Below are 17,912 nucleotides of genomic sequence, written 5' to 3' on the forward strand. Positions count from 1 at the left end.
ATTACGAAAGAAGTAATCTTGTGATTTATGCACAGCTGGCAATTAATCGACCTTTTCTCGATACCCCAAAATGCGAGTTTCTATGTTTTGAAAAGCAGAACCACACACAAACTCTTGTTCAGATGAGCATATCTCCCCTCTCAACCCCCCTTGATCCCTTCCTAGTTGAGAAAGTCGCACCTTGCATAACAAGGTTGGTGAATAAGCACTTCATTAAGTATTCCATGTGGGAAGCTTGCACTAGGGCCTAAACTATTCCTATGCGCCAGGTAGCTGCCATTGACATTGATCATGGAATACCTAATCAACGTTTTATCGTTTCATCTCCACTACTTTTCTTTTGAGAATGTTGTAATCATCTTCCCCTGAATGAACCACACATTGTTAAACAAACACACACACACACACACATCAAAAACCCATCTTGATGGCTTCCCAAATTGCCCTTCATCAATTTATTTATTACAGCCAGTAGTTAAATTCTCCACTGTAAATAAAATTCGTCTTGCTCCTGCCAAAAAGAGGCCATTTACCAGTTTCCTCTTGGACAAAACCAAACCCAAACCCAAAGTTTCTTCTTCTCTGGTAAAAGCATCTTTTTTTGTCTCTCTTTGTGAAAAGAGCACAATAAATCCGGCCAAAAAAGATGCCGCTGCCGCAATGATTAGTCCGGTGGTATTTGCGGCTTGCCACTCTCGCCTGGCGTTGCGTTTGCGTGGTGTTTTTGTGGACGACGGCGTCGTCGTCGCCAGCCAGCCTCGTCCACCTCCTCCTTGTGGCTCTCGTCTTCCTCCCCCTTGCCCCCGCGTTGCCCTCGGAAAAAATCCATCCTTTCTGCTCCGGAAATTTAGTCCCCTCCTATTTATGACCCGCCCATCTCTCCCGCGGAGGCGGCCCTGAAAATCCCCCCTTGCTCCCCTGAATCGGCTTCTTGGTTGCCCCGTCGATTTCCTCTTCCCTCTCCCGCCTTCTTGATCCGAAGGTGCGCGTGTTTTCTGGAGAATTTCCCGGTGTTGGGGCGTGAATTGGATCCATTTCGATCCGTCCGGTCGTCGCCGGTTCGTTCTTGATCCCAGGGGCGGGCTCCTTGATTTGTTTCCGTATGACCCTGGAGCATTCTCGCGCGAGACCAAGATGCTCTACTTGAAGCAGCCCAAGAGGAGCTAGCTGAACCACGCGGAGTCTCCGTTTGTCTTTCTGAATTTCTCAGGCTCGGATTCATTCTGGCCGCCTGCTTGTTGATCTGAATATCTGATCCGATGGAGGCCATGAGAGGCGGCAAATTCCTCCAGAAGTTCCGGCTCTACGAAACCAGATCGGTGAGCATCTCTTGCAAATTTTGCTTAACTATTCTCTTGATTTGGTTTGCCTTGAACTGGATTGTATCCGTAGCTTCCTTGGACATGGCAATCTTTGTGTCAGTCAACCTCGTGTGTTTCTGTTATAATGGGGGCCTGTGTTTGTTTGCTTGTTCATGGTTGATTGGATTATTGGGTCATTTATGCTTGCACTGTGGGACGGATCTACTGTATGATTGGTTCGGTCCGATTTGATTATAGGAAAGGGAAGGGTAGAAGGCTGCAAAAAGGTCAGGGGAGATCCTTCTTTTTGTTTCTTTTGCAGGGGAGGGAAGACTCTGTTCCTTTTTACTGCTCCCTGCAATTGTGTCATGCAGATTAAATATGTGCTGGTCGATCTTGTTTAATGATGATGTAATGTTGTGGTGTTTGCCTCTGCTTGGTTATTGCCAAGCTAATGCAAACAATTAAAATTTCTGACTTTCAGCTGACCTTGCATATATGCGCAAGGATTCTCAGATATTCATATAATTCAGAAGCTAAGATTTAGCTATTGGTCGTTAGGACAGAACAATAGAAGTTATGTAATTGTCGTCCTCTGAGCACCGTTTCTTTGATTTACTAGAAGTGAGGCTGGATGTCAAAAGTTCTCATGCGTTCTAGCTCAAATTCTGTCGTGCTAAATATTTGTGCGATATTTTGGTGCAGAAATTCTATCTTGTCGGAAGAGACAAGAGCAGGACTCTTTGGAGGGTGCTAAAGATTGACCGGCTGGAGTCTACTGATTTGGGTATCCAGGAGGATCCTACTAGTTATACTGAGAATGAATGCCAAGAACTACTATGGCGGATTCACGAGGGAAATAGGTTGACTGGCGGGCTGAAATTTGTCACAAAATGCTATGGAATAATTGGTATTTCAACATAAACTGAGATTCATAGAGTATATCAATGAAAATGTTTTAGCTGTTCAAATTATAACATTTACCACTTCTGTGCTTCTTCAGGTTTTATGAAGTTTCTTGGTCCTTATTACATGGTTATAATTACCAGGAGAAGAAAAGTTGGCACAATCTGTGGCCATGATATTTATTCAATTGGCAAGAGCGAAATGATCGCAATTCCATGTCCTATAGTCTGCCCCAATGTGGCTAATTCTAGGGATGAGAACAGGTCTTTCATTGTTTCATTATGGAAATATTGTGTATTGCCTGTTGTAATTCCATCGCTGGTTCTTAACAATATCAAAATCACCAGCTTGCTTCCTTTTGTATTTGGAGTCTTGGATATTGATTTGCTATTCATTTATGTTACTTTAGGCCCCTTTCTTTTCCAAACATTCCAGTTCATTTTGGTTCTACATTGTGACAAGACAATGTGCATTGATGGTGTGGCGTCTATTTTATTTTATTGTATTGTTTTATACTGCATTATTTTCAGATAAGTTTTTTCCGGTGTGTATTCATATTCGTAGTTGAACACGGGCAGTTCCATTTGGTCCAGCAACGGTGTAATATTTCTTTTGGCGCATTTGATGTTACTTTTGTCTATAAGTATAAAATCTGCTTGTTGATAACAATATGCATCCAGCTTATATGGTCGGTACATCATGACCATTCTTGCAGTACTGAGATTTGTGTATGGATGGTCAGAGGTATATAGAATTGTTTTGAATTTCTTCGCTCCCATAGTATTATACTTGTACTATTATAAATGTACTTTAAATATATTCTCGCTAATGTTCTTTTGATTGTTATTGTCTGCACATATTAATGTTTTTATTGCCCACTTTTTGTAGATATAAACGACTCCTTTGCTCTGTCGATCTTACGAAGGACTTCTTCTTCAGCTACTCTTACAACATCATGCGCAGTCTTCAGAAGAACATAAATGACAAAAATACTGGACATGTTGTTTATGAAACAATGTTTGTATGGAATGAATTTTTGACACGAGCAATGCGGAACCATCTCAAGAATACCGATTGGACCGTGGCCTTGGTCCATGGATTTTTTAAACAGGTATATTCTTCTGTGACACACAAAGTTTTTTGGCTCTACATTATTTTTTATTTCCATCATCATCTTCAGTTATTGATCTTACTGGTATCATCTATTCATCACGGAAGACCACAAGGGCTTCTGCTAACTCAATACCGTCGTACTAACTTATCCGTTTTACTGCACATTTAATGACCTGACATGTAGTGAATGCTTGAAATAAAGGGTTTGCAAACGCATGGCTTTGTATAACCTGCTGACATTTTTCAGTTTGAGCTGCTTGCGGCTTTCGCGAGTCGAAACATTTGCTTGTAAGTGTCAGCAGACTGTTCCTGCTTTTTTCAGTTTCCATCTTTTGTATGTTCTTGGTGCATAGTAGTATTGTACAGTCATCATTGAATTGCTATTTATACCTTAATGTCTGTTAGCAAGCATTGAACACAATCCCTTGTTCCTTGTGCAAGACCTCATTATGCAAGTATTTATGATATTTATGAGTGTAGTTAAGAACTAATAGTAACATATTATTGTTGCTATTCGGGTTGAAATGTCGTTATGCTAGCAGTGTTTTTGTCTTTGCAAGGCTTACATGCTAGTAGTGTGTTTCGTCTATTCATGTACTATACGAAGAGAAGCTAATAGATATATATTCGTGTGTTCAGTCGAAGCTGTCAGTATCTGGGAAGGATTTTTGGTTGACACTTATAGCCAGACGCTCGCGTCATTTTGCTGGAACCAGGTTTGCGTTACAAGCATTTGAGCTTTTCTGTAGTCAAAGCTCACCTTTATATTTATCTCACAAGTGTATTTATTTTTATCATTTTGAAATTTAGATTCATGAAACGAGGTGTTAATGAAAAGGGTAGGGTTGCCAATGATGTTGAGACTGAACAGATTGTTTTTGAAGACACACCTGATGACATCCCAAGTCAAATAACTTCTGTTGTACAACATAGAGGATCAATACCTCTTGTCTGGTTTCAGGAAACTTCAAGACTTAATATTAGGCCAGAAATCACGTGTAAGTTCTGTACCGTTAGTCTGATATGAATTTGCAGATCTGTAGACTTCTCTGATAATCCTTGCTACCTGCAGTAAAATCAGATGTGGACTACAAGGCCACCCGCCTTCATTTTGAAAACCTTGTTCTTAGATATGGGAACCCTATAGTCATCTTAAACTTAATCAAGGTGAGTGTAATAATTGTTTAACGTAATTTACATCTATTGATTTATTGGTCAGTTTGATAGCCTCTTGGTATCTTTTCTGAATACTCCCTTTTGGATTGCTTGTCTATCTCCCAGACTCGTGAGAAGAAGCCTCGTGAATCTTTGCTCCGTGCAGAATTTGCAAAGGCTATCCATTACATAAATAAGGGGTTACCGGATGACAAACGTCTTAAGTTTTTACACATGGATCTGAGTAAGCTTTCTCGAAGGTAATCTATTGTATTACAAGAGGATATTCTATCTGAGCCTGCCCCTGTAAGAACCTGTTGGTTATATGTGAAATACATACTAATGTTATTAATCTACATGCCATCTGCAGGAAAGGCGCCAATGTGCTTGGACTGTTAAACAAAGTAGCATCAGATGTGTTGGAACTAACGGACCTCCTCCATTGTGAGATAACTACATCATCAAAACCTTTGGATGCTTCAAGGTAATTTGTATACCTACTTACGAGCTTGCAATTGCTTAAGAATCTATAAGTTTGATTTAGCAAATCCTTGAAATGAGCCCCTCCAGCAAATAACTACTTTGCTGTATAGATTTCACACAGCAGAAACCATCCATTGTTATTTGTATTAATAGTCTTTCATAGTATATATGTGGTCATTGTTAGTTCACAACATGTGTAAACATCCGTATGAGAGGAGAACATGGCCATGTGAAAGGAGAGCACTGATTTGGAGAGGAATAGATGTATTACAGCTGACCAGATAAGAGATGATTGGCAGGGACTTGCTTACTAGAAGACTTTACTATTCCATTGCTTAAACTCAAAGATAGCTGCCACACCCTTTCTATCGGAATTGATTTTGACATGCGTATCTAAAACAAATATGTAATCTAGTGCAGATAAAAGGGAAACTACCAACCCAAAGGAAACAAGTCAACCTATAATGCAAGCAATCGACTTCCTTTTGGCTTGCTGCTGGCAGTATTTTTTTTTTCATATCTTGTTGTGATGCCTTCACATTACATGGATTTAGAAAGGAAAATAAATAAATGTGCACATGCCATTTTTTCAGTGGAAATTTTTCCAAGAAATGAGCCCCATATGTGTTGTCTGTCATTGAATTCCAGTAGAAAACACTGAACTCAAATACAAATCTGAATGTTTAATAATGCTTCGAATAGAGATTCGTTTCTCTAATGGTTATCTTTTACATGTTTTGCAGTGGACAAGGGCCATGTGATATCAAAATCAATGATGATTTCTGCGCAGCTACGATGGTACCCCTTTTGCTACAGAAGGGTGTCCTCAGGACTAACTGCATAGACTGCTTAGACCGCACAAATGTCGCACAGTTTGCATACGGATTAGCTGCTTTAGGGCGTCAACTTCATGTGTTGAAGCTCACTGAAGAACCTAAGATTGATCTGCATGATCCTTTGGCCGATGATCTGATGGATTTCTATGAAAGGATGGGTGATACATTAGCTATCCAGTACGGTGGTTCTGCTGCTCACAACAAGGTTAGCATCTTCTTATATCTGTGACTCCTGAGGAACATAATCTGCATAACACAGCTCTTGAAATTGCGCTTTATAAAACTAAAATTTAGTATGCATACTCTGAAAGGTGTGCAGTTGTGTACTATTGTTTTAATGTATTCTTTACCACCTTTGGAGCACTTCTAATTTCCCCGAGTAGTTCTAAACTTCTAATTGTAACACCTGCTCTTCCCTTTTTTTGATCATTTGATTTATACATTTATTTTCCTTTCCCTGTTGTTGTGTTTGGCTATTTAGCCACATGTTTAAGTCAAATAAACATTAAGGTCACCTGTCACCTGAAAATAGGACTCTGAAAGAGCAGTTGCTAGCTACTATCATGGGCCAGTCTGTCATGCTTGTCATTTTAGCAAAGGTCATGCGCACCAGGACAGTTGATACCTAATATGAAACGTTTGCTCTCACAGGTCTTCCTATGATTAAATGAACTTCCTAAATCAATTGATACATGCGGCTTTGCCCCTTGGAAACAAGTTTAGCAATAGGGCGAGGACATCTGTCACCCAAGCATGTTGAGTGTATTTATGAGAATTTATCTTGACTGTTTGCATCTAAATTTTTTGTGACTAAAATAAGAGGCATTTCTTACTGATTATAGTTTTTGAGAAAAACCCTATAGTTGATTCTCATTTTAAGTGTTTGCTGTTGTAATCTTGAACATCTTTATTTCAGAATGATTTGAGTCTTGTTGGTAGGCAGTGTTCAGTAGTCAACACAAATCCAACTTTGTATTTTGAATGATCGGTCTAACTTTTCCATTGTAACATGCCACAGATCTTCTGTGAGCAAAGAGGGCAGTGGAAGGCAGCAACCCAATCCCAGGAGTTCCTTCGAACCCTTCAACGTTACTACAATAATGCTTACACAGATCCTGAGAAGCAGGATGCTATAAATGTGTAAGCTTCTTTATGTCTGCAAATATCACTCTGACAAAACCAATGGAAAATGCTGACATTAGTCTAATATTATTCCACACAAGATTTATATGTTGTGTTTTTTTTTGAAATGCAGATTCTTGGGTCATTTCCAGCCTCAACAAGGCAAACCTCCTCTGTGGAAGTTGGACTCAGATCAGCATTACAATATCGGCCGGCAAGGAACTTTAAGTGAAGAAACTGGAAGGTACTGATATAAACTCTTCCATTAACAACAGCATTGCTTGATGAGCTGGTCTCCAACATATTCTGTACACCATTAGCTTTTACTTGGACACTTTTCTTGACTTTAATCAGACGGTATATCAAAGTAGAAATTGTTACATATAGTAACTTGATCCATTCCCTCATTCCATGGGCTCAAGGCCAACATGATGCAGTACAAGTATCTCGAACAAAAATGTCTTGTTGTTCTCACTTGTTGGTCCGCGTAATACGTGTGAAAAAGTTGTCACCAATCAAGAAATACCTTTGATACCCTGGAGTAACAAGAACTAGGTGTTTTTACATGTATCTTTCATTACAGATAATTACGTTTAGATGTTCCAACACAGAGTAAATTCTGGTAACCGTTAATAAAATATGATATATTGATTAGCACAAGCAAGAACCTTACTTGATGTTCAGTTCTTACATATTGATGGAATGATGGCTTGCTGAAACAATCAAACTCAGTTAGTTTATCGTTGTTCTTCAATCAAATTTACATGCATAAATTAGTAAATGAGACATTTCATATCAGCAGATTCATAAAGAGGTCGCTCTCGGATGGAAATATTCTATGTGAAAACAGCGCACCCGTGTCTGACCGTAATGTCGGCGAAAACAACACTGCGTCAGAATTACTCCCTGTGCAACAGCTGGATGATATTAGAGAGCCTACTGATTCTGCACCAGAGATCTATATGTGTGAAACAAACCCATGCCCCAGGTGTGTTAGTCCTTGTTCAATCTTTTTTATTTTTTGTGGAGAACTTCAGCTTGTCCATGAGTGCAATACGACTAACTTCATTTTTGTTATGTTTAGTACAAAATATAGCACGATGCCTGGAAGACACTCCATTTCGCAGGAACGACAGAGTTACTTAAAAAGATTAGGTTATCCGGAGTTGCATTCTTCAAATTTTCTCGATCTTGATTTGTTATCGTCTTCAGGAAATTCTTGTGACGAAGAAGCCTTTGAGAGGTACCATATACTGTTGCCAGTTTATATTTTGTCACATTCATTACATTCGCATCCCCTTGATCTCTTATTGAGGCTGATAATGTGATACTACTCCAACCATTGTGATGGTTAAAATTAAGAAGGTTCTTCAAACTATCATTTGCAGGTCATCGATCATCCATTCACCTTTGGATGGTATCAGTGTTGGATCTACTACTACTTACAGTGAGCCAGGACACAATGATGAGGTCAGCTTGTCTTTCTAACCCTTTTTCGCTGTGAAACACTTAGTTAGTTAGGTCCATTAGGATCTATGGTAGTACATCCCACTAGACTTAATCTTGATATTGGTTTTCCCTGATCCGAATTTTATAGGTTCAGATTTAATCTACATATATTCATCAGTCTTAGAACTTGTCTCCCTTGTTAACAGGGAAGGGATGACACTGACCTGTCGCGCTCAAGCAGCCAGCTCTCAGACTCACGCGACTATTCTGACCGCTTTGCTCAGTGGGTGGCTAATGGAGGCATGCTTTGCTACTAAGTGCTAAAGAATTTGCCCTGGTGGCATCTCCATATAATTTTCGCTGCAGCACGAAAGCTCCACGGCTAGAACAAAGGTAAAAAAGCTTAAGAAGAAGCTGCGGCCTGCGTGCACGCTGCTGGCATTCGCCGAGGCTGAAGCAACAGAAGAAGAATCGGCGCAATTCGCTCGGTGGATCAAAGCTCTAACGCGGCAACTCAGTCGAGAAATGCAGATGATGGCGTGTGGTTTGGTTTGGTTTGGACAGGATTGGAGTGAAGGGAAAGGCAATGAATGACTGGCAAAGGCAAACATATCTATCTAATTCTTTTCAAGGGTTAGCTTAGCTAGACAGCTTATGTTTTTTGTTCGCCTTTAGAGAAAAAATACAAAAAAAAAACATATGGAAAATGATAAAAGAAAGGACTTCTCCTGTAAATATATATGGTACAGATATATATGCTGTTCACATATGTTTTGGACGGCGGTTTACTTGTATATGTTTGTAACACAGCATCTCACAGAAAACAGGTTCCGGAGAATTTTTTCTGCGCTTCAATTGGAGTCTCTACTAGGTATGCTCTTTTTTTTGAAAATAAAAACAACTACTAGGTCGAAAATGCCAAACGGAGACCGAGCTCCGTGGAGGCCTTTATTTGAAAACTTCAAAATTTAAACTTTTTAGTTTCAAAAAATTCTGAAAATAAATACACATATAGCTAGATACATAATATACATGTGCAAATTTTTAGGTTGAAATACAATAAAATGTGAGCTACAAAAGAACGACTAATCTGGGGCTTTTTAGCATATGTACTGTTCATCTTTAAAGTCCATGATTTTGTTTTTTTTGTGCAGCTCACAGTTAAAGGTAATTTTTTTTTGATTTTTTTCACACATACACTTTACTTCCTTGCATACATGTGTGATTTTTTCGGAATTTTTTTGAACTGAAATTTATGAATTTTGAATTTTTTAAAATAAAGGGCTCCATGGAGTTCGGTCTTCAAAATGCCCTACTCCGGTATGCTCTCTACTCGTCTCGTAGTTGCATATGTCTACTGCACATCTAGATGTGAGTGACTCAATAAAACATAAAAAGGACAAGAAAAAAGAAAACCCCAAATGGATGTTCACGTAAAATAAATCCAGATGCTAAGTGTGATGTTTATCTTTTATGCATCTTATTTTGCTTAGGACGACGGTGACATTATAAGATGATCCTTTCACTTAATTTCAAGATAAATGTGTTCTCAAGTATGAACTATTGCGAAAATTCGTCGTTTCGAAGCACCTCGTGATGATCGGGTGTGATAGACTCTATGTTCACATACAATGGGTGCCACACGTGTGACGCGGGAAACTCTGGCCCTAGCGTTTTTTACAACTAAATTTGTCATCTAAATACTTATCTAATGCTTATGGCATATCTAGATGTATTTTAATAAAAACCGATATTGTATCTGCCGGTTACTAACTTGCAGTGGCCGTGTGGCACAACTCGGGACCGATTTGTTTATGTTGTGTATTATGGACACTGCCTCTGTTTGCTACTAGGCCGGGTGCCTACCTGCGTTGTACATGTATCGCCGTGATCTTTATTGGCATGGGAGGAATACACGACCCATTTAGACTATCGGTTTCAAGCAAGATATAAAATATGGGGTGCACTACGTGTTGACCGGGGGGTCGTGGGTCGTCTGATCTATGATGCTCAGTGTACGATTGTATCGTGTGTTCATGTTTCATGTTTCCCTCATTGCAACAAGAGCCTTACTTCAATTGCAATAGGGCCCTTGTTGCAGAAGCATCTTCGTCAGCGTCATCATTGTAACAAGAGCCTTATTGCAAGCAATTGCATCTCTGTCTCATGGTCGTGTTCACCGTCACTGTGATAAGACCCTTATTGCAATTGTGACTCGACCTTTGTTGCAAAAAGCATCTCTGCTTGTGGGGATCTGAGACTAGGAGGCAACTACTGTAGGGGACCTGTGTCTTCGTCATCACCGCCAACCGCAAGTCTATCCACCCCGAGTTCCCGTTCCGAGCGCCACCAATCTCCATCGCCCGTCTTGTCGGCCGACGAGCTTGCTCGAGCAGCACGCCGTTGCGCCCTTCTCCTTCCCCCCTCCTTCTTCTCCCCCCTTCTCCTCTGTCACCTTCCTCTCTCCTCTGCAGATCTCCGAAACGAGCTTGGCTTGCTGTCGCGCTTAGCCACGGCGCCGCCACATGCTGGCAACCGCCCTACCCTTCCCTAGTCGGTTTGCAACAAGCTTTTGTTGCGCTCAAAGGGATTGCAAACAAGGGCCAGATTGAAAAAGCTATCCTATGGTGGGTAGTTGCGAGCCTTCTGATGAAAGGCATGTCTAATGGTCACGAAAGATAGTGGACGGTGCGACAAAGTTGGTTGGTTGAGCGGAAGCGTTTTCGATAAGATATTAGGGCATATGCTATTTGCAACCTGCCTTAAAAAAATCATGTTGGACGAATTTTTCTGCCGTTGGATTAAAATCCAATGGTTGCCGTTTGTCTTCCTCCTCATCTCGTCCCCTTCCTCCAGCCGCCCTATAGCCCCCAAGCGACAACCTCCACCGGCCTGCCGCCGGCCATCCCTTAACCCCCCCCCCCCCCCCCCCCCCAAACACCTCTTATCGGGTGCCAGCAGCCCGCCCCGCAACCCAAACTGTCAACCTCAGACCCCCACCCCTTTTTCCCACCCTTCACCGGCGACGCCACAGTTGTGTCGTCCCCAGCTCCGGGTCACTCTTGGCGACCTCATCTCCGACTAGAAATCGACTGACGCGAGTTGCAAATTCAAGCAACTTGCCAATAGCAAACACGGAAGATATTACATGATTCAACAGGGGAATGTCTTGAAACAACACAAACTTAAATGACAGAGATTACACTGAAAACCATCCATATATGATTTACTACCCACCTTAGTGGTGGCCGTTGGTTGGGCCATCGGACGGCGATGTCCCGTCGGCCCTGGCAGCGGTGGTGGCCATGATGACCGAGTACAAGAGCTGCCCTGCCTGCCTCTCCACCTCCTCCCTCACCAGCTGCCGCATCGCCGCCATCAGCCGCACTTCACCGTCCCCCACGCCCACCGGCGGTGGTGTCTTTTCCTTTTCCTTTGCCTTTGCCTCCTCCGACGCCCAGTCCGCGGCCATCTGGGGCAGGCCCAGGCTCAGCGTCAGCGACGGCATTGGAAGCGGGTCATCGACGGCAGCAGTACCCGCTCCATGCACGGCGGCCGGCGGCGTCCCGTTCATCACCACGACCTGTTCCTGCTGTTGCGTCTTGGCTCTCGCGGCCGATCCGGACGACGAGGAAGAGGAGGCGGCGGCACGCGCGGCGGCGGCGGCGGCCATGGCCTTGGCGCGGCGCTGGCACCTGCGGAGGTTGGAGTTCCAGTGGTTCTTGACGGAGTTGTCGGTGCGGCCGGGGAGGAGGCGCGCGATGTCGGCCCACTTGTTGCCGTAGCGCGACTGCGCGGCGATGATGAGCGCGTCCTCCTGCGCCGTGAAGGGACGGTGCTGCACGGCCGGGCTGAGCTGGTTGCACCACCGCAGCCGGCACGACTTGCCCGTGCGCCCGGGGACGCCGGCACTGATCACGCTCCACCGCCGCGCGCCATGCTGCCGGACGAGGGCCACCAGCAGCGCGTCCTCCTCAGGGCTCCACGACCCCGTCTTGATCGGCACCGGCACCTCCATCGCGTCAGTGCGGTCGTCTCAGACGCAAGCAACGGCTTCTGTCAGACCGAGGAGTGGTGGTGACTGGTGAGGAGCGGCGCGGCGCCGAGCTGAATATATAGCGGGCGCGTGCGTGGTCACTGGTGTAAGTGTGTGTTGTGTTGCGTGGTCTGTTGCGGGCATTGTTGTCTGCATTGCAGGTAGCTGCGGCGTCGACGTGGATGGCTAGAAAGAAAGGAAGGCATCCGTTTCTTTCGTCGCGCCACGACAAGCAACAGATGCACGCCAGGGTGCAGTAAGGGTGTCACTGCAAGCGAAAATGATCATATAAGGTTGAAACGGATGAACATGCATGCCAACCCAGCAGCAGAGCATATGATCTATCTACCTAATCTAATGTAGTAATGCTTCAAGTTGAAGTAGGGATGCAAGCGGCGGCTTCTTATCCCGTGTGAAACTCCTCTTGTTCGCCACTAACTGTAAAATTAACACTAAGCTTGTATTTTGAAATTGTTCGTGAGCCCGTCCCACTTGCATCATTGATTTGGAGGCCCATATGTAGAAGAATGAGCCCTCCACCACACACTATCTTATTGCTTCCTTCTATTTTAGTGTTGATAGATCATGAACCGTGACAAGAATCATATTCCCAACATGATGATTATATGGTTGTGAAAAACATGTTGATTATATGGAAATGCAACAAGGTTACAGAGCGGTAGGAGCAACTTCAACCTACTAAAAAAGTGCTCAGATGTATTAATTAACCAAGGAAACATTTTAAAAGTAAACATGAACCGTGAGTGTGTGTTGTGTTGCGTGGTCTTTTGCGGTGGTTATTGTCTGCATTGCAGGTAGCTGGGGCGCCGACGTGGATGGCTAGAAAGAAAGGGAGGCATCCGTTTCTTTCATCGCACCGCGACAAGCAACAGATGCACGCTAGAGTGCAGTAAGCGTGTCACTGCAAGCGAAAATGGACATATAAGGTTGAAATGGATGGACGTGCATGCCAACGCAGCAGCAGAGCATATGATCCATCTACCTAATCTAATGTAGTAATGCTTCAAGTTGAAGCAGGGATGCAGGCGGCGGCTTGCTTATCCCGTGTGAAACTCCTCTTGTTCATCACTAACTGTAAAATTAGCACTAAGCTTGTATTTTGGAATTGTTCGTGAGCCCGTCCCACTTGCATCATTGATTTGGAGGCCCATATGTAGAAGAATGAGCCCTCCGCCACACACTATCTTATTGTTTCCTTCTATTTTAGTGTTGATAGATAATGAACCATGACAAGAATCATATTCCCAACAGGATGATTATATGGTTGTAAAAAAACATGTTGATTATATGGAAATGCAACAAGGTTACAGAGCGTTAGGAGCAACTTCAACCTACTAAAAAAAGTGCTCAGATGTATTAATTAACCAAGCAAACATTTTAAAAGTAAACATGATCGGTGAGTGTGTGTTGTGTTGCGTGGTCTTTTGTGGTGGTTGTTGTCTGCATTGCAGGTGACTGGGGCGCCGACGTGGATGGCTAGAAAGAAAGGGAGGCATCCGTTTCTTTCGTCGCACCGCGACAAGCAACAGATGCACGCTAGGGTGTAGTAAGGGTGTCTCTACAAGCGAAAATGGACATATAAGGTTGAAACGGATGGACGTGCATGCCAAGCCAGCAGCAGAGCATATGATCCATCTATCTAATCTAATGTAGTAATGCTTCAAGTTGGAGTAGTGATGCAAGCGGAGGCCTGCTTTTCCCGTGTGAAACTCCTCTTGTTCACCATTAGCTGTAAAATTAACACTAAGCTTGTATTTTGAAATTGTTCGTGAGCCCGTCCCACTTGCACCATTGATTTGGAGGCCCATATGTAGAAGAATGAGCCCTGTGCCACACACTATCAATTGTTTCCTTCTATTTTAGTGTTGATAGATTATGAACCAGGATGAGAATCGTATTCCCAACAGGTTGATTATATGGTTGTAGAAAAACATGTTGATTATATGGAAATGCAATAAGGTTACAGAGTGTTAGGAGTAACTTCAACCCACTCAACAAAAAAAGTGCTTAGATGTATTAATTAGCGAAACCAACATTTTTAAAAGTAAATGTGATCCTTGAGTGTGTGTTGTGATGCGTGGTCTGTTGCGGTCGTTGTTGTCTGCATTGTAGATGGCTGGGGCGCTGACGTGGATGGCTAGAGGGAAAGAAAGGTGTTTGTTTCTTTTGTTGCGCTGCGACAAGCAACATATGCACGCCAAGGTGTAGTGAAAGCATCCATGCGAGCGAAACGAATGTACAAGATTGAAACGGATGGACGTACATGCCAACCCAGCAGCAGAGCATATGATCCATCTGTCTAATCTAATGTAGTAATGCTTCAAGTTGTAGCAGGGATGCAAGCGGCGACCTGCTTACCCTTGTGAAACTTCTCTTGTTCACCACTAACTGTAAAATTAACACTAAGCCTGTATTTTGGAATTGTTCATGAGTCCGTCCTACTTGCATCATTGATTTGGAGGCCCATATGTAGAAGAATGAGCCCTCTGCCACACACTATCTTATTGTTCCCTTCTATTTAGTGTTGATAGACCATGAGCCGTGGCGAGATCGTATTCCCAACAGGTTGATTATATGGTTCTAAAAAACATGTTGATTATATGGAAATGCAACAAGGTTACAAAGCATTAGGAGCAACTCCAACCTACTCAACAAAAAAAAAGAAAAAAGTGCTCATATGCGGTAATTGCCTCTGGCTCCTAGGTGCATATGCACCCATTGTCAAAATACACATTTCGAAAAGTTGAAAAATTCGGAACAAAAATCCCGCGTGTATATCCGCTCATATGTATTATTTAACCAAACCAACATTTTGAACGTAAACGTGATCTGTGAGTGTGTGTTGTGTTGCATGGTCTGTTACGGCTGTTGCTATCTGCATTGCAGGTGGCTGGGGCGCTACCGTGGATGGCTAGCGAGAAAGAAAGGTGTCGGTTTCTTTCATCGCGCCGCAACAGGCAGAAGATGCATGCAAAGGTGTAGTGAACGCAACCCTACAAGGGGAAACGGACGTACAAGATCGAAATGGATGGATGTGCATGCCAGCCCAGCAGCAGAGCATATGATCCATCTATCTAATCTAACATAGCAATGCTTTAATTTAATTTTGAGTAGTGACGATGCAAGCGGCGGCCCGCTTATCCCGTGTGAAACTCGCCCTTTACTTCACCACTAGTTGTAAAATTAACACTAAGCTTGTATTGTGGAATTGTCGGCAAGCTCGTCCCACTTGCATCCTTGATTTGGAGGCCCATATGGAAAAGAATGAGCCATCTTCCGCCCACTATCTTATTGTTTCCTATTATTTTGGTGTTAGTACATCATAAAGCATGACGAGAATCATATTTCCAACATGTGTTGATGTTGATTATATGGTTCTAAAAAATCATGTTGAATATACTGAGATGCAACAAAGGTTACAAAATGTAGGAGCAACTTCAACCCACTCCATAAAAAAATAACAAAAAGTGCTTAGATGCATTAGCCAAACCAACAGTAAAAGTAAATGTGATCCATGAGTGTGCTGTGTTGCGTGGTTTGTTGTGTACGTTGTTGTCTGCATTGCATATGGCTGGGGCCCCGACGTGAATGGCCAGAGAGAAAGGAAGGCGCCCGTTAGACAAGCAACATATGCACGCTAGGGTGCAGCGAGGTCGTCACTGTGAGCGAAAACAGACGTACAAGATTGAAATGACGGACGTGCATGAAAACCCAGCAACAGATTATATGATCCATCTATCAAGTCTAATGTAGCAATGCTTTAATTTAATTTGGAGTAGGGATGCAAGCCGCGGATCACTTATCCCTTGTGAAACTCCTCCTTTAGTTCACCACTAGCTTTAAAGGGAACACTAAGCTTGTATTGGCGGAATTGTCCGCGAGCCCATCCCGCTTGCTTCCTTGGTTTGGGGGCCGTATGTAGAAGAATGAGCCCTCCGCCGCCCACTATAAACTTTGTTTTTGCCACTGTAGCTTTTGACCATTTTGTTATGCCACTCTAAAAGTTGACATCTCACTTTTGCCACTCTTAACTTTTGTAAATACATCACAAATTCCATTGTGGCAAAAGCAAAAATTTTAGAATGGAAATTATGATACATTATAAAAAGCTAAGAGTGGCAAAAGTAAAAAATTATTGCTTTTGCCACGGAATGGCATTCGTAATGTGTTATAAAAAGCTAAGGGGGGCAAAAGTAATATGTCAAATTCTAGAGTGGCATAACCAAAGGGGGCAAAACTAGACTGGCAAAAACAAAGTTTTCCCCTATCTTATTATTTTCTTTTATTTTGGTGTTATAGTAGATCATGAACCATGACCAGAATTGTATTCCCAACATATTGATTATATGGTTCTAAAAACATGTTGATTATATATGGAGGTGCAACAAGGTTACAATATGTAGGGGCGCCTTGTACCCACTTAACAATTTTTTTAACAAAAAGGTACTCAAATGTATTAGCCAAACCAACGATAAAAGCAAACATGAAAACAAAAAATACATTAAGGTCCCTAAGGGCAGTCATCTTGTTCCTCTCGAACAGGTTGACCGTGTGTCATCGCAACCGCTTCGACACTGGAGCCATCCTAACATTGTTAATTACGAACGAAAAGTCATCAAGACCAAAATCCTACCGAACCCATCGCCTTGGAGAAGAAGTCATCAAAATCAAAAGAGACACATATCCAAGGACTCATTGCACATTACAGGGTGCACCGAGGAGATGGAGTTGAGGCCGGAGGTCCCAATTGTGAAGGTAAGATGATACGGGGCTAGCCGTGTAGCTTGCCTGATCTTCACGATTGGAGGTGGATTTGAGGGAAATCACGAAGAACACAAGGAAACAAACACAAGAGAAATCAATCAAGACAAGATCCACACCAAGATACACAAATTAGAAGGATAAAGTGATACATCTCAAGCATTCAACAACAACAAAGGTAAAAGTAGCTAGGGCAAAGTTCATCCCCAAATCTAAGAGGAAATTGAGGTCTTGAGAGGTAGTCTTCTCAAATCTCAGGGAGAGATGTCGTCTTGATAATCATAGGGATTCTTCTTCACTTGTGGAAGTTTTGATCCTATAGGAGAAGGTAAGATGAGCAAAGCCATCTCTGGATCTTAGTTCTAACTTTGCTAACCCTAAAACTAAGGAGAGGTACGAGATATATCTACTAATAAAGGGGAGCTGGTATATTTGCTTCCATGCTAGGGTTTCCTCCCTCTGTCACCCCTATGTTGTTTTTTCCCACTCCACGCCCCCTTGGTTTGGAACAATCTAAACTATATCTAGACTTTCTTTTCTTTGTCATACTGGAAAGCATGTCTTCCATTAACTCAATCAAATCTCATCAAAACCATGTCCTGCATTAATTCAAATCAAATCTTACCCAATCTCCACTAAATCAAAATGTTCCCTGCATTCCCCTACCCCTACCCAAATCAAATCAAATATTACCAAAACCTCAAATAAATAAGAAACTTTCCTACCTTC

General features: G+C 42.6%; 2 protein-coding genes across 3 annotated transcripts; one reads left to right on the plus strand and one right to left on the minus strand.

The window, feature by feature from the left end:
• The first annotated feature begins 680 nt into the window (after nt 1–680).
• LOC123093404 (phosphoinositide phosphatase SAC2) lies at nt 681–9,134 on the plus strand. Of its 2 annotated transcripts, none has more exons than XM_044515366.1 (16): nt 681–1,319; nt 2,007–2,211; nt 2,305–2,470; nt 3,096–3,318; nt 3,960–4,036; nt 4,131–4,318; nt 4,393–4,487; nt 4,602–4,735; nt 4,846–4,959; nt 5,702–5,999; nt 6,813–6,934; nt 7,050–7,160; nt 7,716–7,904; nt 8,001–8,159; nt 8,305–8,386; nt 8,572–9,134. In XM_044515366.1, exons 1-16 carry the CDS (start codon nt 1,260–1,262, stop codon nt 8,680–8,682), a joined length of 2,334 nt encoding a protein of 777 aa, XP_044371301.1. In that variant the 5' UTR covers nt 681–1,259; the 3' UTR covers nt 8,683–9,134. The 2 variants fall into 2 exon arrangements, with proteins under 2 accessions (XP_044371301.1, XP_044371302.1); XM_044515367.1 differs by having other exon boundaries at nt 685–1,319; nt 7,719–7,904.
• A 2,400-nt stretch (nt 9,135–11,534) lies between these two features.
• LOC123089286 (transcription factor MYB44-like) lies at nt 11,535–12,456 on the minus strand. The gene has a single exon (XM_044511003.1). The coding sequence runs from the start codon at nt 12,381–12,383 to the stop codon at nt 11,604–11,606; it is 780 nt and encodes a 259-aa protein (XP_044366938.1). The 5' UTR covers nt 12,384–12,456; the 3' UTR covers nt 11,535–11,603.
• Between the last annotated feature and the right edge of the window lie 5,456 nt (nt 12,457–17,912).

The sequence above is a fragment of the Triticum aestivum genome, chromosome 4B (assembly GCF_018294505.1).
Source record: "Triticum aestivum cultivar Chinese Spring chromosome 4B, IWGSC CS RefSeq v2.1, whole genome shotgun sequence".
Taxonomy (NCBI): Eukaryota; Viridiplantae; Streptophyta; class Magnoliopsida; order Poales; family Poaceae; genus Triticum; species Triticum aestivum.